General features: G+C 38.9%; 1 protein-coding gene across 1 annotated transcript; it reads right to left on the reverse strand.

Moving 5' to 3' along the window:
• Positions 1 to 329: 329 nt before the first annotated feature.
• Positions 330 to 18,271, reverse strand: VPS35 (VPS35 retromer complex component; the record flags this gene model as incomplete). The annotated part of the gene is made up of 16 exons (XM_085303733.1): positions 330 to 1,222; positions 1,419 to 1,562; positions 2,241 to 2,480; positions 3,665 to 3,844; positions 4,817 to 4,939; positions 7,530 to 7,685; positions 8,213 to 8,420; positions 8,926 to 9,074; positions 9,157 to 9,253; positions 12,236 to 12,345; positions 12,803 to 12,886; positions 13,595 to 13,808; positions 14,197 to 14,379; positions 15,678 to 15,801; positions 16,593 to 16,689; positions 18,155 to 18,271. Coding segments are annotated over 16 exons (2,406 nt in total), but the record flags the coding sequence as incomplete, so codon positions are not given.
• Positions 18,272 to 23,022: the final 4,751 nt, after the last annotated feature.

Genomic DNA, 23,022 nt, shown 5'->3' on the forward strand with positions numbered 1-23,022 from the left:
TCAGTCTTCAYACAAGTTGCCATCAGTAATTGTTCTACAGTTTCTAGACCTTTGTTGCCACTTGTCTAGAACAGACCTAGAATCCAGCAGAAGTTTCCATTGGAGTACATCAGAAAAGCATTCTGACGTGAACGTTCTTCCAAATACTGCTGAAAGGATATGTGAGTTTTGAGTGATTACCCCTATATATTAGAACTGTTGGCAGCCTCACAGCTTCTGAGTTCACTATGCCTTGAGATTCTGTCCCTTTCGAGGAATAAGTTGCTTTGCTTTTAATTACAAGGTGGCACTAGGTTCCACTGTGGCCTTTGAACAGACATGAAACAACAGATGTTAATAGCAACTTTATTGTTTCACTGGTGCAAAATCATGATACTGAATAAACTTGTGTAATGCATTTTCCCCTAAATTTACAGTAATGAAGGTTATACATATTCTATATAGATTGCAATTTCTCTATTTGGAACAAAATTATCTTGATAAATATGCCCTGTGCACAATACTGGCCCTCACTGAGTGTCACAGAGCCTTAATATGCAAAATATAACTTCTGGTTTTGAACATGGTATTTTAAAACTCTCCAAACATGCATTAATATATTCTAGTTTTTAGGGAAAAATATTACACTTAGTCTTAACTTGCATTAAAAGAAAAGCACAAGCAGAATCTGACATATAATAATCCCAAAAATCTGATGCTCTGTAAAAGTCTGACACAGTTTAGATGACAGTCACCGCCAGTTTAAAACGCTAGTGCTACAGAAGCAACAGTGAACAGACAGAAAAGAAATCAGAACTGGAAGAGCCCTATCATGTCACTTGGTTTTCAAAGAAAGTTTCAGTCATGCTAACTGATGAAACCTGTAGTTGCTGGTCCAACCTTTTAAATTTGTTAGGGTACTCAACACAAGTGTTTGAAGTGCCAGACTGAACACATGAATGTTAATTTAACTTGACATTTCTGAAAGGCACAATCTATAGATCTATCCTAAAAAAAAACATGGTATGTAAATGAAAAGAAACAAGTACAGTATGTATCTTCTTTAAAGGACAAGACCTTCATAAATTGGCCCCTCAGATTCTGGTGATTCCCTCCTCAGACGCAAGTGCTCCAGTGTGTTGTGAAAATGTTTGTTAATTTGTTCCGTTTCTTCAGTAGACTCAAGGTTTGGGAGATCTTCTCTAATCTTCTGTATGAGCTGATTCAAAACTTGAATTGTCACCTACAGCAGAAGATACACAGAACCAAACTGTCAACAAGACCGTATTTTGTTTCTTTTTGATTCTGTATTGTCAGAATTTGTGCCTCTCATGAGAGACTATATGGCAAGTTAAATAGACATAATTAGGGATATGAAATGTGAATGAAGAGCTTCTAGGAATGCTCTTTAGTTAAGAAAAGAAGGTATTTTCACTCACCGCCTCATTTTCCTTTTCATAAAAATAGATGTATCTATTCAGAATTTCTATGAAAAGCTGGACTTGCAGAGAAGGGTCCATGCATTGATTTGCTATCTTTAAAGCCTTTTTCAGGCATTCCATCACTCGTTTTCCTCCATGAAGCTAGAAGGAAGAAACACCAGATTACAAGAAATAGAAGACGCCTAGTGAGCTCCCATATCACTTCCCTTGGCATACACATGGCATTTCTTGATGGTTTGTCATACAAACAGACTGCGCAAAACTACACAAACTGTAGAAAAAGCTGTTATCAAAAGCTTACCTTCCTGGCTTGTTACCAGTTTGACTAAGCTTTATGCTCAAGTCAGGCAATAACATGATCAGAGTTGTTGAAAGCCTTTAATTACCATATCTTGTAAGTTCCATTTTATAATAATAGGTATACAAGTACACACTTTGATAAGCAGAGTTCACTGCTCTTTATAGATAAAACTCATTTGTTTGAGAAACCCTGCAGAGCACACAGTTTGTTTTTGACTTGTCTTGAATTTTAAGTACAACACAGCTAACTTGCAGACATGTGCAAGACAGTTAAGCGAGCATCAGACTGTACTTTGAGAGCCAAACTGGCTGACTTCTACAAAAGCTTGCACAGTACTTCCACTTTTAAACTTGAGCTTTTCCACTTTTGTATTTATGTAGTTTATATTACAGTGAGATTTAGAAGCTTCATATTAGAATACATTCCAACCAAACCTACGTCATTAAGTCATAGGCACTTTAGAAGGGAGCCCTGCTATGTTCCAGAAGTAGTTTGTTACGCTGTTGCAGCCTTCTTACCTCCTCTCCATTTTTGTCAGTGTTTCGGCCAGACCAAAACAGATGGGCACAAGTGCTCACGGCTCGGCACTGGTCTGGCTTCTTAAGCAGCTTAGAAGCTGCCAGCGCGCATTGAGTCCTCAAAGGCTCATGGTTCTCCTCACTGAAGCACTTCATCCTTTCAAATGTCCCAATTATCAAGGTGATTGCAGCCAGCTGTGCTTTTGAATCACTGATTTCATCTTCATACAGAGAGAAGGCCTACTCAAGGGAAGAGGCAAGAGTCTTAATTACTGCTTTAAAGCAGCATTAAAAAAAGAACACAGTTGATAGTGACAAAGTGTCTGCAGTTTTATATTCATTAAATAATTTGGGCAGAAAAGAGATCTTTCATAAAATCTGTCAGGATCAGGTTAAAGCCACAGACTGAAAGAATTTTCCAAGAGGTACGTGTGTTTATGACCATTTAAGGAAAAAAAGTGATCCTCATGTAATCTGAGGATAGAAGTCTTCCCTCATTCAAGTATCTATTTAAATAAAGGAACTTTTTCAAAATAGTCCTTGAAATGTATTTTGTTCTTAAAACTGTTCACAAAACTGTACAGCAGAAATTGTGTTAGATCAGTGAGCAGAGTGTGTACAAAGTGTTTGCACTGCGGCTGTATGGATGACAGGCCTTGAAAGAACACACAAGACAGTCTTGGACTGTATCTCTAACAGAAGATATGTAATTGTCATGCTACTCTTGTCTCCAGAGTTGTACCACAATGCCAGCTTATAGGACCATGGGGGAGAAAAAGGGTTAGAGACTCAGTTTAAGAATATGCACTAGTAGCAGTGTTAGAGGAAATACTGTGACATCTGCAATCTGGATAAGGTGAAATACATTGGTTTTATATGTGATTGGGGAGGAGGGGGGCGGTCCTGGGGAGGTATTTGAAACCAGTAAGGCTTAAGACCAAATAAAATTATAGGTTAAGTGGATTTGCAGACACTAATTTATAACAGATTTCAATACAAGGATTTTATTAGCAAAGCCCAGCCTGACAGATGTGAACACTGATAATTTCAGAGACTTTTTGGAGAGAGCTTATGGTCAGAACAATACCAACCAGACAAGAGGAGCTGGGAAAAGGTCTCAGAAGCAACAAAGGAACATGTTATATTGAGAAAGCTGCATTCCCAGTGAACCAGCTATAGGAGTAGTAGGCAGCGTTGCAACCAACCATATGTTGTCAGACTGAGCATTCAAATCAGCAGCAATGGAGCTTAATTCCATAGTAGTCTGGGAAGCAAGAGTGAAGATCAGGAACTTCTAGCTAGTACAGTTAACTGTCAATCATTTCAGATTTTGTTTAAACTCACTAGACAGTTAAGTGTTAAAGAAACTGAATTAAGCCAGAATTAAGGTGCAAGAAATGACTACAGCAGTTGGACATTCTTACCTGCGACATGAATTCATATGCCACAGTTTCATGATTCTCAAAGCCAATTTCTCCCGCAGCCAGTGCTCCTTGAAGGAAGAGCCGGAGAGGCAGCTCTGCCAGTTCTGCTTTGATCAGAGCACTGATGGTCTGATGAGCGAATGAGAAGATCTTCTGGCATTTCTTTTCCCATTTGTCATCCTAGAGAAACGGGAAAAGTCAAAGCTTGAACAAGACCATTGCTTTAAGGAAAAAGAAAGTCTACACTGTAATAAGAGTTGTTACACACTCCAATCTCATCTTCTGCATGCTCCCCCAGTCAGTTATTTACTAAGGTAGAGGCGGACTGGCATATAAGTATCCTAGCAAGTACTGTGCTGACTTCAGTGGGTCTTCACAGATTATTTCTTCCACTTTAAAAAGCTGACATCCATTTTTCCTACCATCTCACAGGAACCTTTCTCAGAAGTCTGCACTGAGCTGCAGTTACCAGAGCTGTGCCTAAACATAAGTGAGCAAGGGCCTAATTAGCAAAGTGTCAAAAAATAAAAAGACCATTCAGTAATTTGCTAGAGGATTAACCAGAAGAGTTTTAAACATGCACCCTAAAGGATGAATTAACAGCATTTTATTTTACTTCCTCACCACAGATTACCACAATAAGGAGAAATACATATTTAAGGTAACTCTTAATCAGAAAGCATTAAACTACCCAATGGAAACAGAGATTGTTTTTGTGCATGCACTTCTGCAACTGCTATATAACCTAACCTGCACAGAAGCACTTGCTTTGAGAAGCAGTAACATAGGTTATCTACAGATACAAAAGTTCATGAAGTTCAGTATCTGGACTGAAACCAGTTTTATGCCATCATCCACACTATCCTATGGTTTATGGTTTGCATAGAAAAAGTATGTAATGGGCCAGCCTCCCAAGTAAATAAGACGAGGAATGATGAAGCAGAAACTGGCTAAAGTGTTGAGCTAATTTGAACTGATAAAAATCTTCCTTTAAATTAGAAACCATTTACATATTAAGCAATAATTTGCTTTAAGAGAATTAAAATCCCTAACATCCTGTATCAACTCTTAGCATACTATTAGCTGTAGTCAGTCAAATGCACTCTAGGAAAGCAAAAAGAAAGGAAATAGGATACCCAGAGCTCAACTCACCACTTTAGAGTTCTCCTTGTAGCGAAAAGCAAGCTGATACGCTGCGAAAACCAATGGTGGCAATGTAAAACGAATGCGTTGGTTCCCACCTGCACCAAAGTGTTTCCGAGCAGTGTTTAAAATCTAAAACAGAAGAATTAATAGCTTAGAGAATTCTAGAAAAAAGGTATGGTATTGCAGCTATAATAATCCACATTCTAAAGAATGGAGACATTAAAGAGACATGGAGTTAGAATCAGATAAAGTAATGTAGTCCCAAAAATACACAGTACTTTAAATTTGTGCAATATCTGTAACTGTGATATTCATGACAAATAGGTTCTCCTACAGCTGCTTAATAATTATTATGCAATACTTAGAGTATTATATTAACTACAGACACATTCTGGATTGTGCAGCAAGACGAAAGTTGCCTGGGCTTACATTTAATAATGACATCACTTCCAGTTCTATTAACATAGTGCAAGTTGCAATTCTTTTATACAGTATACTTTTTATATTGCCTTTCTCACTTTGGAGCAGAAACCGCCTGCACAACACACACGATATATTCTTCTGCATGTCACACTGGTTCTAAATCTGTTAAGTGACATAGCAGCTTTACCTGTCTGTACTGTTAGTTTCTCCCTTTCCCCTTATTTTGCAATTATTCCCATCTACTACTAGAGTCATTCATGTGTATTCTCATAACCAGAACTCGTAGGAATGGCAAGAACTTCATATGGCAGAAGATAAATTTATCAAGTTGCTTCCAACAGAAACATCACATTTGTTTGCAAAACTCCACTCTCTTTGAAAAAAAGTCAGAAGAAAGTGGTACTTTTCACCTTAGGAACATGCCATATTTTACACAGAAACTAACTCAAACATGCTAGCACTTCTGTGAAATCTGATCAAGGTGGGTTTTTTTTTGATTTTTTTTTTTTTTGTTTGGTTTGGTTTGGTTTGGTTTTGGTTTGTTTTTTCAAGTAGCAGAGCAAAGATGCCAAATCACTACTCTCAGAAATGCTTTCTCGGCACAGTAGTCCCACTACTGCTTTGAAATAAACATTAGAAATGAAGCTTATAGGTGTCCAAATTCTACGCATGACTACATTTTCAGATTACAGTTAGAATTCACAGAAATAAGGACATGATTAAATGGAAATTAATCACTCATTCACTGTATTAACCACTTAAGCTCATGAGGCACTAAGGTATTTGAATTTGCATTTCAGCTGTCTTCCATACAGAATGCATCATTTGATGTCTGTTACATGAAATTCAGAATTCTCATATAGAGTTGGATAGATTTTTCTCCTACTGCTCCTGCAATTTAAGAGAATTCTAATATCAGCATCATTGATACTCAAATTAATACCAAATCATTAAGCATTTTCAAAGCTGCTCAGTAGCTTGCAGAATTCTATCACAGAGGTAATTAAGTCCTTCAATGACATTTAAAGGTGGTCACTGATTACAAGGAAGTATGGCTAGACACGAAAAACACCCTGCTTGATGTTCAGGCTGTGAACTTTGTCTTCACAAAAAGAGTTTCAACATGTTTCTAGCTACGTAAAGTCCTTCAGGATAGAAATGCATCAACTCCCTTTGTGCCAGCATCCCTTTGAGTCAAGCTTTGTTCTCCATTAGGGGGAGGAAAAAAAATACAGTAGTTCTCTACTTTTTCTTATATGAAGATGGGGCTTGCTAGCTAAGGTCATACAGCTCTTGAAAGTAATGAGGACCTAGCTGACCAATAGCCTTCCTCTAGCAATACTTTGCAATAACACTTTCAGCAAAGATCAGATGCTGAAACAAGTAAGTGTCCATGTCTACAATCTTAGTAYAGGCCATAAAACCATGCTACATCCAGTGACAGCAGTTACAGCAAAGTTCTGTGCTCCAGACAACAGTTTTTATATGACATTTTAAACCAAGCTAAATGACTATCAGCAGTGTTGCACTTAGCACGTTATGCTGGTCTACTTCATATCAGTCTGCTGCTTACACAGTCTGATATTGCTGCAACTTAACGAGCCAGGCAGCTTCATTTCTCAGGCGCACTAAGGATGCCTGTCTACACAGTAGTCCCTACTCAAACCTCTGAGCTCTGCAGCAACAGCAGTTTGCTTTAAGCAATCTACAACAGAATCCAACTTCAGTACATCTTCAGCCTGCTTTTGGGCAGCTTCCACAGCCTGTGGAGTTCTGCACAAACAGAGCATCCTTGTCCCTCTGACCCAAAACATGTAATTCTCACTGTAGGGAGATCATTTAAAACTTGAAAATAAGATAAAGCCAGAACAGTGGATTACCAGCAGAAGGCTATATAAAGGCTATACAGACAAACGCTACAGATTAGCATAAATGTATCAAAATGTGTTCTCTGTGGAATTTAGTTTATCATCAAATAGATCTGRAAAGTAGCATACCATCAGTAAGAAAGGGCTTCTGAATTTTAAACAAGGAATAGGAGACTACTATTCACTTTCTAGCYCACAGTAGGTTCACTAAGAGTTAAGTTTTCTTAAAACTTTTTAGTGTAAGAAGTCCATTTCTTAGAACAAAGTTTAAATAGAACACATGCCACCTTAGTTACACTTATAGTTAGCATATGAAGATCAAGAGTGATGGCCCAGCTCCCAAGTATATTTAATCTTTTTACAGTAAGTAATATGAAAACTGACACTTTGCCTGGTACAAAGATTATGTAGACTCACTGAAGCCATACCAGGTACTGTTGGTCAGGGTCATCCGAATGCAAAAGATGAATAAATCTTCCCACAAGACTTTGCTCATCAGCAAAGTCCTCAGGATCAGGGTCTTCAGCAGGCTGATCTGGTTGATCCTGGATCAGGGTGGATACCAAATTCATAATAGCATCAACCTGTTAAAGACAACATAAGCTCAGTTTAAACTGGATCAGCATATACGAGCCTAAGTTAATAGCCATTATGAACATCTTTATGGCCACTCACAGTGGTGACAGAACACTAACAAAGTCAATTAGTTGGCAATGCTTTAGAACTTAATTGCTTTACTCCCTGAAGAAGGATCTCTCAGTACAATTAGAACAACATTGCTGTACAAAGGCTTTTTCCATACTTACTCATTTTTGAAAAGCACAATCCAGACCTAAGGTAATAGGCCTAGTTTTAAAGAAATTCTAGGTCTTTGTTCAAACTAAAAAAATAGTAGTCTCTGCGATGAGATTAGGCAAGATATGCATGAACATACTTGAAGACAAGTGTAGAATTACCAAGTGGGATAAAGCCTGTGCTAATAAGGTGGAGGCAGGGGAGAGGGGGTGGAAGAACAGCATGCCCTACACGAGGTCACTTAGTGTTTGTTTTCAAGTCTTCAAGTAGTAGTTTAGATGTCTAGAATCACCAAATAAGTTAACTTACGTCATACCTGTTCTTGGGACACAATTTCTGTGTTATAATCCAATACATTGCTAAGCACGTAACAACTCATGCTCTTCCTGGACTCATAATCAAAGTATTCAAAGAGTGGGTGGAAGTGTTTTAGTTTCAGAACTGTCAGAATATTGTTGTAGGTATCAACAGGAATTTTCAAAAGTCTAGTCAGCTCCTTTGAAACAGCGCTGCTTGTTGCAATACTAGAAAAAAAATATATACGCAAAAAGAACAATTACTATTTCACACAGATTTAAAGTCTGCCTCAATACCAATTCTGGTGTATAACACCACCTAAGCTATTTGTTTCTAGGGAGATAGGAAATACTGTATCAAGTCACATCTTGCTTTCTAGAATGTACAGCTGTAGACACCAGAAGCAGAGATTGTGACTGCCAATTCAGCAGAAGGAGAACTCCCGCACACTAACRGATGAACAGATAATGACGACACACAGCTGGGCATATACATTGTGCATTTGCATAGCTACTCAGCAAGATTTATGCACAGATAAATGTATAGGTTAGTCAGGTCCTTCCCACTGTCAGTCACGATCTTCTCTGCAGCTTGGCCTGAGAACAGTAATCTCGCATTTCACCGCATTTTGCAAGGTAGCAAAGAGACATACTTTACATGCACAGAAGTCAAGATTTTATGGTCAGAAYGTTAATGACTATTCCAGAAAGAATACAAGAGATGTTTACTTACTGCTCCAGATTAAGTTTATTGAATATTTCCACAGTTGTCTCCAACACCTTATCAACATAGTCAACACGATCTGGGTAGCATTTCATAGCCAAGTTAATGAGAGAAACTTGCAAAGATACCACATCCTCTGAGGGCATATCTTGGCGAGACTAAAGTTTAAGAGAACACTGAGTTGATAAAAAAAGCACACAGCTTTGCAAAGAGTGGCACACAAAAAAATACCCCACATACCTGTATAACAGTAGCAACCTGCTGTGAAAAGATGTCAAAAAGTTTGATATCTGCTGGGATGCCTGGTCCATCTTCACGATGTGCAAATAAAGCTAACCTGGTAACAGAAAAGAGCAGCTCAGTCAGGATAGTTTCACTCCTCAGATATGAACCATTAAACCAGCAGAAAAAGGAAGGTAAGTCCTCTAGTACTGTGTATTTAGCTCTATTGCAAGTGAAACAGAAGTTCACAGAATTCTGAAGTCTTAAGAGCACCGAGCCTGGTAAGTATTAGTAGGATGAAGAAATAGCACAAGACAAGTTTTAAATACATGCTCTTCACCTGCCAGCAAGTGTTCTATTCTTTCCAGCAGAGAAAGAGGTACACAGTGGCCTGATGGAGGACGAAATACCCTATACCCATTAGTGATATCAGTCAGGTTAGACATCTAATAGCTTCCTCCCCAAAATAGTCTCCAGAAAAAAAGAAATAAGTCAGCAGGCTTGACTATGCTTTGTCTCCAAGTTAATGACAAACCAACATGTTTCAGATATTCACTGTTTGCAGAGGGGAAAAAAGCATAAGGCAAATTTGAAGCAAGAGAGGCTCGCTTTTTTTCTTTAAAAGATTGAGATGGCTGTTTAGCAAGCATCTGATAGATGTTGCAGCACCAGCTCTATCTATAACAGGAGCAAGCCGTTACAACTAACACTTTCGCTTTTAAGGAAAAAAAAATCCCAGATAGGAAGAATCACTACAAGGAATAAGAAGCTAGTACTCAGTCTGCTTTAAGTCAGCAGCTTAAAAAGCTCAGCATTGCCACCTTTGCTTCCTAATTGTTAAGTGATTATTCTATTATCAAGCAGAAAAGGAATTAGAAGAATATTTAGGAAAAGCCACCTGATTGAAGTCCTTATATAAAAGTTATTACTTCTAGGGTTTAAACTTTGATTCAGAATAAACTTTAGCTCTGAAACAAAGAGGAGGTAAGAAAAAGTCAAGCTGTCAAAAGAATTCCCTTCCTGAGGATGCAGACACTGAACTACCCTTATTTTGTAGGTGTAGTGACAAGCACACTTTCTACAGCCAAGGAGAATCGCTCCTTGTTCTCAAAGGAGCAAGGCAGCTTGCCCTGGCAACAGCTCAGAGGCTAAGAACCTGACAGCCTGCAAAATATCTCACCAAGCTGCAGAGAGATGGCAGATAATTAGACGCCATAGATGGGATAGCAAGTCCTGAAAGATTCCAAAGAAACCAGACTTTTCAGAAAGATTCTGCCAGTAGAAAAGCCTCACTGGTATAGAGCCTAAAGCTTCACAAGCTTCTTCTGCTCTGTTCATGTTCAGTGTCAGCTGTCCAACGTCAGGCTGAAATCAAGATGAAAAATGCCACAAGAGTACTGCCTGTGCAGGGGCAGATCCAGGTCTTACCTATATACAGTACTGAAACATGCAACAATCGCTCCAGACAGCTTCACCACAGACACAAGAGCAACATCTCCCCTGCACGCATGGGTTTTAAGAACTGATACACTCATATCTAACATTGGGGCTACTGCTACAGCTAAAAGCACAAGTTGTCACACTACATAAAGAAATTGATGCTTCCTACCTAGGATAATCCTGACACCTCCATCTTTCTAACCTTGCCTATATGCAAAAGGGAAGACTCCAGCAGACACTATTAGTGGCCCTACAGAACACAGACAGGTTAAGACTGTAGGAAGACAGTAGGGTTCACCACTAATCAATTGCTTACTGTTGCTTATCTGCAACATAAGAGAAAACACTGACTGTGGAAGCAGTACCAAAGCTGCTTAAAGCTTCTAGGTAGACCTGACAGCAAAAGCTTAAGAAAAGCCTCCTTGTCAAAACTAAATTATTATATACTAATGTAAGTACTAATGTAAGAACTCAGCAAAAGATCCTGTGAATATCTGTTCAAGACTGTTGAATTCTGTTTCAAAGCAGACAGCTTCAGAAGTCAAAACAGATCATTTACAGGCAATGCTCATTTCTGAAGCAGCTAGCAGAAAGTTATGAAGTCTGAGACAGCAAACTATAGGAAACAAGCGAACTCCTGTGAACATCTCCGGATGGAAGCAGAGCTGTTTCCCTGTCAAACATACGCTAAGGAAAGTTTCTAATATGACAAATCCTGAACAAAAAGATTGTGCGACCTGGGGAAAACAAACTACAAATTTGTTAAATGAACAATTCCAAAATATTAAGTATGCAAAATATTTATGCTAGATGTCCCAAGTACTAAAGAAGATAAAGAAGCCCTGACAATCCTCATCTTATCAAGATCCCTACGGTAATTGCCACATGTACCAGCCATTCAACGCATGTTTGTGTACAAATTTATTATGGAAGCCAAATACAAGATCAAGGCTTACTGATGCTCTAAAGCAATCACCATGTRAATGCACTTTCTGCAATAAAGAAGTACAGATACTCACTGACAATTTATGCTGTTTCTTTTCAGGATACAAACTAAAACTTCACTTCAGATTTCTCCAACATCTGTATTTAATGCAAACGGTTTTAAACAATCTCCATGAGAAAAAGAATCTTTCAGGAGAACAGGTATGAACTCGTGATGAATYAAGAATTAAGAAAGTACTTCCACTTCCTACTAGCTTTTTGCTCTTTTTTGGAGGCACATGCTATGTTCTCTGGTGCAAATTACAAGATAAAGTACCCTGGATATAAAGATTACCCATGAGAATATTTAAAGTTCACATGAAGAACCTATGACTGATAGGATTACCAGAGCAGAACACAACTGCTGCTTAAGCTCTGAAGCAAGAAATTGGTCAAAGCTAAATGGCTTGTCTCCCAACTTAATTCGTTCACAAAATTTCATCAGCCCTTGAAGCAGACTCCATTGAAAGTCGCAAAAGCAGATCCAGAGAGTAGAAACCACTGAAATCAAACATTCTTCAGTTTTAACTACAATGACAAAAACAATACGGAAATAGTGAAGTTAAGTAGCATGAAAAATTCAAAGTCATCAAATGCTAGAAAAATACCACCTGCTTTGTGCACAATATATACTTAATTCTGAGCCAATATCCACACCCCCTTGGTCACTCACCTATCAATTAAAGCAATTATTATATTTTTCACATTCACATTTTGGTGCAGCTCAGCACAGGCTCTGAGAAACGGGTTCAGGGTTTGGAGATGAAATTCATCTGGGAAAACCTAAAGTTTTAGACCAATAGTTATTAATTTATACACCAAATTTGTCCATTCTTACACAATAGTAAAATGCAAGAGTTATTGTAAAGCAGGCAGCCACACAAATACAGGCTGTCAGAGTGTTTTAGTGTTCCCCAGGCTGACTGTGACTGGAAAGGGTGTGAAACGAGATGCAAGACAAACAGTTAACCTGATGGCCCAGCTAGCTATTACTCACAGTTCACACTGCAGTGTCTGCCCAGATAGCTTACAAGCTACTGCACCAGAAGGAGGGCAGAATGGATGCATCTCTAATCTGCCTATCTGGTGAGAAACAATGTGGGTCATTACACAAGAGACCCAGGGAAGAAATTCTCCAATTCATATGAGGAAGGGGTGAAAGTAGCCTGAGCGACTACAAGCATAAAAGCAAGTGTCCCAGTGTTCAAATCATCTCTGCAATTGAACTTAAGCAGTTTACCTGTATGATGCACTCCATGAGGTACTCCTGAGCTAATGCATCTCTACAGTTCACAACTTGCTCCAATATTCCAGGAAGAACAATCTAGAATAGAAAGAAATCTTGCAGTGCTTTTAGAGTTGCTTTAAGTTTATATTCAGACGTCTTTAATCCAAATAAAGCAATATGCTAAGGTTTTTCACATTACTTCATACTTTTTACATAAAGACTTTCTGAAGAACAGCTCCCAAGTTCAACAGCTCCATCCTCCAGAAAACATCGTTCATCTCAGACAGACATCTAGAATATTAACCTTGATAGCATGTACCACTGCTGAGGGTCTCAATGGCACTGCTCAAAACTGTTTTCAGCAGCTACATGATAAAGCTAATGAGACAGTTCAGACTTCTGAATATTACATATTTGCCTTGACTATCACTTTGCTTTGAGAATAAGTTCAACTTGTAAACTCTAACACAGTATATTGTTTGTATACGTGCAAAATACCTAGTAGTTTAATGGTAAGTAACCATGGGGATCAGGGCAGAAAATATTAAAATTCCAAGTCAGCTCTCCAGACAAGCTTGCAGGAAAATACGTAAGCGATGTCTCCAGCCTCGTAACACTTTATGAAGCACCATTAATATCATTAACATTCAAAATTGCCTCAAGTGAAAAGGAGTTCTAGAAGCACCAGGATTATTCAACTTTCAACAGTACTATACCATTTCCTGAGTTGCTCATCYTAAAGTCTGAACTCGTTCCATTTGTTTAAAACACAAGAGGTTGAAAAAAGATGGACAGACATCCCACCTGCTTATACCGCTCCACATTAACACCTTCCAACTGACTGAGGCGAACCAGGTTTGTTCCTACTAGGATTCTCAGTTCCTGCCTTTCTCGTTCCCTTTTTTCTCTGTCCCGACTATGGCCCTGATGTTGCATTCGCACCCAAAGTTTGTTCATCTCAGCAAAGTTCAGTAGCACAAAATCCATAGAATCACTGATGTCTCCAGTGGTTTCTTCACTGCAATTGAAAATAGGTTAGGAACAGAAAAACTTCCAAAGATATCTTTTTTCATTTACTTGTAGCTATCCAATTTTTAAGAAGATGTGGAGGTAAAGAGGGAAGTGCATAGTGGGAAGCTGGTGTATATAAGAAAGGTTCTCATCCTTACTCCTATGAGTACATTGAGCAAAAGAAATCTTAGTTTCGAAAGAGAAACTTTAGAGTTAATAGACAAAACACCAGTCAAATCTAAAGAGTTCTGACAGGATGTTTGTTTGTTTGTTTTTGAGGATTCCCCCTCCCCAAACATATCTACTTCTTTCAAATCCAAGGAAAATAATACAGAAAAAAATGATTAGTCTCCCTTGAAAACAAACATTTTAAAGTTCTGGCTTGTTTTTCTTACTCTGATTGCTCGCCTTCATCTGGTAAGATATTTCTGGTACACTGCAGGAGATAGTTTCGAAGAAATAGGCCTCTTAGAGGGTGTTGTACTCCACGGCACATCTCCACCAAGTCTTTCAAGATATCTTTCCTGGACTGCGGAAATGACTTGACATAGACGACACCTACCGTTATCAGGAGATATCTGCAAAAGGTAGAATCAAACAATACATTTGTAACATAATAATACAAAGCACATTTAAAGGCAACTGCTCACTTCTCCCATCCTGACAGTATTACCAAAGCATGGAAAGCCAATAAATACCATTTAGGTCCTGTAACTTTAGGCACTTAGTCAACTTTCAATGCCTACTCTGTTGGTAGAACAGTAAAACTTCCTTCACACTATTGTCTAGCAGGGTAGGTGTAATGCTCCTCAGAAATCCCCAGGCCTGTACTCTTTCCTTCATCTCTGTATCAAACAACCGCAGAAGGAATATGCAAGCTGTAAAGCACTGATGTCCCAGTACGCTTGGATTCCTCTTTGGCTTAAAGGAAAAAAAAAAAAAATATATAATACTCAAACTCTTCAAATTTGGTTTGGAAGCCTCAATCCTGCAAACTCCTCTACCTCATGCCTACCTGTGTGTAGAACCTCTATTAAAGCACTACATACATTGTCCAGAAAAAACTAGAGGCTACATCAAACAAGTAGAGATGGATTAGCTCTGCATAATTATTTGAGAGCTAAGGCCCTGCAGCAATAACTACACTGAACTCCAGAAACCGCGTAAGCATGCAGCTTGGTGTTCCCAAGCATCCTTCAAGCATAAGCATAAGGCCAAGAATTAGAAACTGCAGTGCTTATAAAAATCTGAGTTCCAATTATAAATAATTAGATGATCTATTCCAGTCTGATAGTTACATAAAGTTAAGCTTTTCAGCATCATCTGTAGCATGTCAATCCACAAATAAAGAAAATACAAAACTAGTGTTTCAGAAGCTTTAAGAGGTAAATTACAGAAATATTCAGCTTCCTTCTCTCACACTTGCTACTCACCATGTCAACAGAATACAGACGCTCACAGAGCCCCTACTGCTCACATACCGAGATCCTCAGCTACAACTCCATTAACAAATTATGAGAAAAAGTTTGAAAGTGTGTAATCAGTCTTATCGATCAGAATGAGGTACCTGGGTAAAGAGCTGGTCAGTGAGAATTAGCCCAAAGCCTCCTTTATTCCAGACCAAAGTGCTTCCATCTTGGTCATGAGCAAAAATAGAATGTCGGTAGGAAGAAAACTGACCTTTGTGGCTGCACTCTTGGCCTGAACCTCTTAAGTCTCATAGGAACCCACTCTTAAGTTATGCAGAGATACTTACAGCTACAAAATGAAGTCTCACTGTCATGCAAGAATGCAGAGTCAAGCATTATTGGAGCTTAGAGTCTGGTCAATATTGATCAAGTTACAAAGAAACACACTTAAACATATACACACTTACAGTCTTGGAATAATATTTCCAGCATACTGTACTAGCTCATAAAGGTCTGCCACTTTCCTTCCTTTGGCAAATTCATCTGTCAGATAAACTTCCAGGTAGTGTAGCTCATCAGAAATCGCCATATCTTTCTTTCAGTTAAGAATTTTAAGTTATAGTATCTACAGATTTACAGAACAACTTGCTCATTCACAGTTAGGAAGAAAGATCCTGTTCCAAGCAAGCCCAAGCTTCAAAATCAGGCCCAAGTAGGTAGTACTTAAAAAGTATCACCATTCTTAAGATGAACACGCAAAAATTAAAGTCTTTCTCTCTGCAATTGTCTTTTTAGCATATTAGAAAAGAGCAAAAAAACCCAACAAGCTAAATCAAAATAGTAAGCAAAGTGTGATGGAACAAAGCATCTAGAGCAAGTCCATACTCTGCATCCAGAGAAATATCTCCCTCAACAGCGCATATGCGGAAAGTAGAAGTATTTGAATAGATTCACATTCCTGAATCTCATAAAAAGCTGCTTCTTCAGGTACCACAGCATGGACCAGTAAGTACATTAAAACACTGACTTAGAATTAAAAAGAAAAAAAAATCTAAAATAATGAAAGACAAGCCTGTTTTGCAGATCTTTGGTAGTGTACTGCAAGTAGGACTGTTTTAAACAGCTGGTATTTTTTAAAACCAGATTTCCAAAAACTCCCAGAGAAGGATATGAAAGACTGAAGACTTGCTTTACACTAGAAACAGTAAGTTTTCACAGTGAAAAAGTATATATTCTCATACAATACATCCATACAACTAGATATTGAGCAGAAGAGCACTAATATCTGAGACCAAGGAGATACCACTGTGTTATTCCCCCCTACACCCCATAAAATTCCCAAACTCATGATTCCAACCATTTCCCTAACATTCAAAGGATACAGAGCTCATAATAGCTCTTTGGAGATAACATAGAAGTCCGGAGCTCACCAAGCATGTTGGAAGCATGTTTCAGAGCATCCATGAGCTTGTTTTTGTCCTTTAGGAAGAAAGAAAAGAATAGTCTATAAGAAGTAATGCTAGGCAACTATGAAATTTTTAGAAGTTAACACTTCAACTCTTTAAAAAAAAGCACAAAGATTAAATATCAGTATATGAGTTACATTAAACCACTTTAGATAGGATTATCTGTCTTGCACTTTACTGCCTGCCCTAGCTAAGTGGGACATTATAGCTGAAAGTAGTAAGATGAGGTACTGTTTCATCTGAAAAAGATAGAGCTACAGTAATAAATTACTGTAGTAACAATGGCACAAAAAAACTTGAAGGCTTTGCTTACGCAGAAATCCCTAACTACTACTCTGTTTCTATTCAGCAGACAAGATAGAACTATGTTTTTCTTCACCTGGTCTGTTACCTCACTCATCTCCTGAGGTATCCTCCAGCAGACAGAGGAAACGCATTACCAGCAAGGACCACTAGGAATGAGAGCAAAATTTCTCTTTTCCTCCTCACCCAAGAACAACACTTTCCTGATAACCAGTTTATTAGGCTGTATACAACAAAGCATCATATAGTTACGTGGTACCACAGGTTTAAGAAACTTCTAATCTACCACCTATACACACTTGCTCAACACAGCATTAAAAGGAAAGAGAAGAAACTGCCAGAGTCTAACAGAAGGTACATCGTCACTCAGCCATAGCAGTGAGAAGTACACTTGCAATTTCTTCAAAGATTTTGAAAGCATTATACATAGTATAAAATTAGAAGGGAAGTTTCCTTTCTTGCTACTGTTATTTGGCTGCAAACAAAGCAGTCCAAGCACATGAAAATACATAGGAAGATTTCAGTTTTCATCACAATTCAATAGTCCCCCTAAATGAAAGTAGACTTCTCAAATCCAAAAAAGCTTAACATTATGTCATTTACCTGCATGGGCTTCAATTTGAAACTCTAAACAGTAGCTGTTGGCCCTTTCTATCACAGAAAAATCCATGCATCAAGCTACAACTAATCTCTACAAGACACATCCTATACAGCAGCAGACAGGCTACCCCGCTGAGAACAAGCCACTAGCAGTTATGTCTCATACAAAGAAGAGACTACAGAGGAAGTGAAAAAATACACTGGAGGCAGACAAAAATAGCTTCTCATCACCTAATTTCACATTAAATGAATTCAGAGCAGTAACTTCCTGAAGTGGCAGGTTTCTTTTCAATTTAGGCTTACTCAAGTGCAAGCACGCAAACTGAGAGTAAATGGACTGACACCTTTACCCTTTAGCCTGTCAAATACTGTAACAAAAAATATCAGGAAGTGACATTAGGAAGTGCTCACTGTTCACTCCCAATGAGCAGCTGCCTCATTTATTTGTAAAGCCTCTGCCACAAAGATCCATAAAGGGTTACATTTCCTCACAGCAGTAGAAGTTAATATCGATTTACTGGTTTACTCCTAACAAATGAGAAATTCCACTGCATTTTAGAAAGCCACATTCTTACCAAGCATCGCTTCATCTGGAAAGACTGCACCTTCACAGCCTGAATGGCTTCATCCAGGAGTTTTTCCTGTTCATCCTGAGGAGACTGCTGTGTTGTTGGCTGGAAGAGACCAGGATATCAGTTASTCTCATGAAGCTACTTTTGACTTGTTGACTCAAACTGAGTCTCCATTGCTCAGAGCACAGATTCTGAGCAAGAACCTCTACACCACAATTAAGAAAACTAATGCATATAAATCTGATAAATATCAGTGCTTAAAAAAAAAAAAAACACACACCTCTTATACAAGCCATAAGAGTCTTCTGTTCACATGCTCATTAATCTGAATCAGTGTAGCTTGCCGCATGCAAAGCATACTAAGTAATCTAATATAATCCATTACTGTATGGACAATCCCATACTACTGCTCAAATCAAAAACACCATTTCATGTTCTTTGTAAAGGTAATTACTTCCTGCTCTTTAACAAATGCTTTAGCTTCTGACAACTTTCTTCCCTGAAGCTGTAATATTATCATGGTGATCTTCCTCATCTCAGCTATTGATATATCCCATTTTAGATTTTGCTTTTAAGAATACACACACACTTAAAGGGAGAAGGCTTCTGGCTCCCAAACTGATCTCTAAAAAGTCAGGGAGAAGATGAGTTATGGGTAACCCATGAGCACCACTGCTGCTTTTCAGCTAGAAGAACAAAGTCACAAGACAGAATATGACCAACTTCTCCCTCCTATTCCAAAACTGGCAGAAGAATCCAGTGTGAAGTGTTTAGCAAGAAAAAGCTTCAGGAGAATGGTAAGGTATCACCACACTGAGAACAAGTCTTGTTGGTCCTTTCCAGAGAACTTCAAGCAAAGCCTCGGAGCACACAGCTGCAGCCATACAGACCCTTCCCTGTACTCCCACATCAAGCTATCAGTTAACTGCTGAGCCACAAAACTAACAAGGATAAGTTTCAGATAAGCAAAACAAAGTATGAAGTACAGTTACATCTTTCTGCAAGAGAAAAATAAGCTTGCCAAAGGTATAGAAAAACTGAAGAAAAGAGACAGTTCTTAAATGTCCCCCACCCGTCCCATTGCCCCTCCTTCTCTCATCTCTCCTCAAAGCAGAGTATTCTAGACCTTACAGAATCATAGAATGGTAAGGTTGGAAGGGACCGCTGGAGATCATCCAGTCCAACCCTCAGCATAGCCCCACACAGGGACTGAACCCATGACTTTGGCATTAACAGCACCACGTGCTAACCAACTGAGCTAAACYTGACCTTCTTTACTTAAAAGAACTTCCAAACTCATTTGCTTTTCCAAATATCGCACTGTTTTCTTATCATGCTCATYAAAACTCACTGCTTACAACCATCCAGCTGTAATGGATCCTCCTTACTGCAGCTGCTCCCTGCCCTCTACCAGACAGATGCCATATAACTTTAAAAAAACTATAAGAGCAGTTTATCTTCCAAGATGCCTCAAACCTATTTCACTCTGAACTCAAAACCAAGTCTTTCCTTGCAAGTGTCTCCACTAACTCATACCAAACTTGACAGAACATCTAACGCTCTCCCAGCGGTGCCACCCTTCCCGCTAGCTCCTTACAGGGAAATGCCACCACCCAACGACTGTTAAGGCCCAGTCTTTAACATCTCACTAGAGCCTCCCAGCCTCCCCCAATCTTGCAGGTTGTTTTCAGGTTTGTTTTATATCTTCAAAATAGTGACACTGAAAAGTGTCACTTTGTGTCCCAGTTGCATCTTTTCTGGTCTTGACAAATACTGCTTATTTATACAGCAATGCCTGCAGCAGGCTCTCCAAGGCTTCAGATTCAGCAATTTCAACTATTTATATTTGTTTCCCTCATCTACTGTGTTCAGAAGGCTCCTGGTCTCCCCCTTTGTAACTCAGTGTCCTGAGAAAAAGCTAGCAAGCTATAAACRTCTTCATCCTAGTGTTCTTGAAAACACATCTTCAGTACCAACTACTTCCATACATTCCAGGCTTGGAGGCCCTCTAAGCACCTGTTAAGGGCAGAGACTAAAATTTAGCTTTTCATTGGAATACAGAGGTTTTAATTTAACAGCAATTTAATGACTGTGGCTTTGGAACACTCCTATTTTTTCCATTCTCCCACATCCACTATTTCTTCGGGTTCTTGTTCTGTAACTGGGATCTCCCAACAGAATTCCAGACAGTAATCCCTGCTTGCTCTCCATAATGTGCTTTTCTGTATATGGAAAACACAACACCATGAAACATTGCTCTTGCCTTGATCATGTCCAGATAAATGGTGGAATCTCTGCCCTTGGAGGCTTTCGTCACTCAACTACACAAAACCAAGGGTGACTTGATCTAACATTGGCAGCAATCCTGCTTCAAGCAGGAAGTTAYGAGGCAGAAGCGTTGGTTGGAAGGAATCTCTACGGCAGTGCGCCTCAGTAACATTCAAGTCATGCACAACAACTGATCAACCAGATTTTAGTCTTTTGAACAGAAAAATTACCTGTGCTAATTAAAGTGACTGCATCTCTTACAAAGAGATCTTTATTATGACAAACTACATAAAGTGTGGGAAATTCAGATGAACACTTAAGCATAAGGCAAAAGCCAAACACCACAGCGGTATCTATGGCTAGGTGGCTATGTTTTCCAGATAACTGAATAACTACAAACTCTAGAAAATTTCCAATTGTAAAGGAAGTACATATATCCCAATCCATATGCCTGAAGTTTGAGGAAGTAGCAGCAAAAAGCAACTAAGCTTTTGTGAAAGCAATATACAGCAAAACTGTCAATAATTAGCAGGGCTCACATCAAACTAAAAACCAGTTCTCTTGTCAGATATACTGTTGAATGAAGCTATTTATGCTCTGTATCTTCCACTTCAAATTATCAGAAAGCTAATAACTCAAGAAGGTATTTTCAAGTGTTATTTTATTGAAAAATGCAACTGAACTGTGGAATCTTGTTCCAATCTTCACACAACAGAAGTCTAACATAAGCTTTAAGACAACTTTGACAATAGAGAAAAGCAAGTAGTGCACAGTAATCAAGCCACAGAACGCACATTGTGAAACAAGAGTCCTCACTTGTCAAGAGCCCATACAATGAAGTATAAACTATTGCATCCACACAAGGTAAGCAATTTATGGTAACTGCATAGCCATTTAGATGAAAATGCACATCTCTAGAAAAGTCTGAACCTCATCTCCATTAGATACATAAGAAATGATAAAGAAATTACATAGTACTGAAATACAAGAACAGAATTCAAGGCAAGACTTGAATTCAAGGCAGCCTATAAAATGTAAATTCTGGCAAGCTGGCAACCTTAAACTGGCTGTTGAATATAARATAACAGAACAAAGTAGAATGTTTTGCCTCTAGTTTCATTCCAATCTGCATTTCCATCTAGTCTCCAAGTGGTTCAGTACTTTTCCTCAGATAAAACTAATGTGCTTACAACCTACTCCACCTGTGACTTTTCTTGCCTGTTTAATCACATGTTCATGCTTAGCAGCACACTGGAAGAGGTTTATCCAAGTTTTTCTACCTTGTCCTAGATGGATTTTCTTAGGATTACCTAGCACCTGGTCACAAACAATACATTTAATATTTTTGCTACCTAAGACAGATAACAGGTTAGCCACAGAAGCAGACAGAACCACCAGCCTACAGATGAAGGCTGGGTACACACAAAGCATTGCTGTAAACTTCATTGAGTTACTCAGCATTAACAAAAATGCATAAACATTTTACACCATGAGACAYCACTCTGCAATACAGAAAGTATCTCCAGAACTTTTATTATGTCTCAGAGTAGAGAAGCTAGAAAATGAACCAAACAGGAGAGGGGAAAAAAAAAAGAAAAAAGAAAAGAAAAAAATCTTCGCATGTTCAAGCTGTGGCTTCCTGCAGCACTACTTGCAGAGACACAAACAAGAATCAAGAGCCTGGGCTTTTAGTCTGAAAATGACCAAGAACTCCCTTCCACTCCCCCTCAGACCAAAGACCCCACTCCGTCAAAGACTACTTAAACATTCTGCTTTGAGGCTCAGATCAAGCTTAGCCATTAGAAACAGCAACAGAACCTAATTTGTTAGAAGGAATTACCCTATATTTAACAACTAGGGATTTAGTTTCTTCCAAATCATCTGCCATCAGTTATTACYAGAAAGAGGATATGAGACCAGACAAGTCTTAGATCAGTTCCTGTAGAAACTACTACACAGGTAACAAAGCAGAAGAAAGTTGCACCATCCTTGAATTAATGGCTACCATAAAGTATTTACAAGGGGGGTAAATGGGGGACAGAGACTCCTATCCATGTAGCTTTAGCTTTCCCTACCACTCAATTAGGTATTTTCATTTGTTTTTTCAAGTCATATTACAAGTTTTATATTCACCTCTAGAGAATACAGTATTAAACCAATTCCCACAGACAGCTTTGAAAAACAAGTCTGTCCCAAAAGCTCATGAACTGTGCAATCCCTGCTTTGCAGAACACTCAGTCTTTGCCTGACTGTCCAGATGCTGTTACTRCTGTTTCTGCTCCTCAGCTGGGCGAATCAATGCACTGCAAAGGCTATAACAAACACTGCTTAAAATTGTATCAAGTAACACAACACAAGATACACCGAGCAGGCAGACTTTCAGCCTTTGACATGAAAGCTGACTGTCCCTCTTTTTATTGACTATTGGAAAACGCCTCCCCGCGAGAGCCGCTTCCATGCTGAAGTTTCAGGCTCGCCTTCCCAACCAGCATCAGCACCCGACCCACACGGGCCCCGCAAGCTGCGCCCGCCGCCGCGAAACCACCCGCTCTGCAGGGGGAAGGCGCTGCGCCAGGAAAGGCCGCGAGAGGCTCCGGGAGCGC

This window comes from Rhea americana, unplaced genomic scaffold (genome assembly GCF_003343005.1).
Source record: "Rhea americana isolate MKP2758 unplaced genomic scaffold, rheAme1 scaffold_20, whole genome shotgun sequence".
In the NCBI taxonomy this organism is placed as follows: domain Eukaryota; kingdom Metazoa; phylum Chordata; class Aves; order Rheiformes; family Rheidae; genus Rhea; species Rhea americana.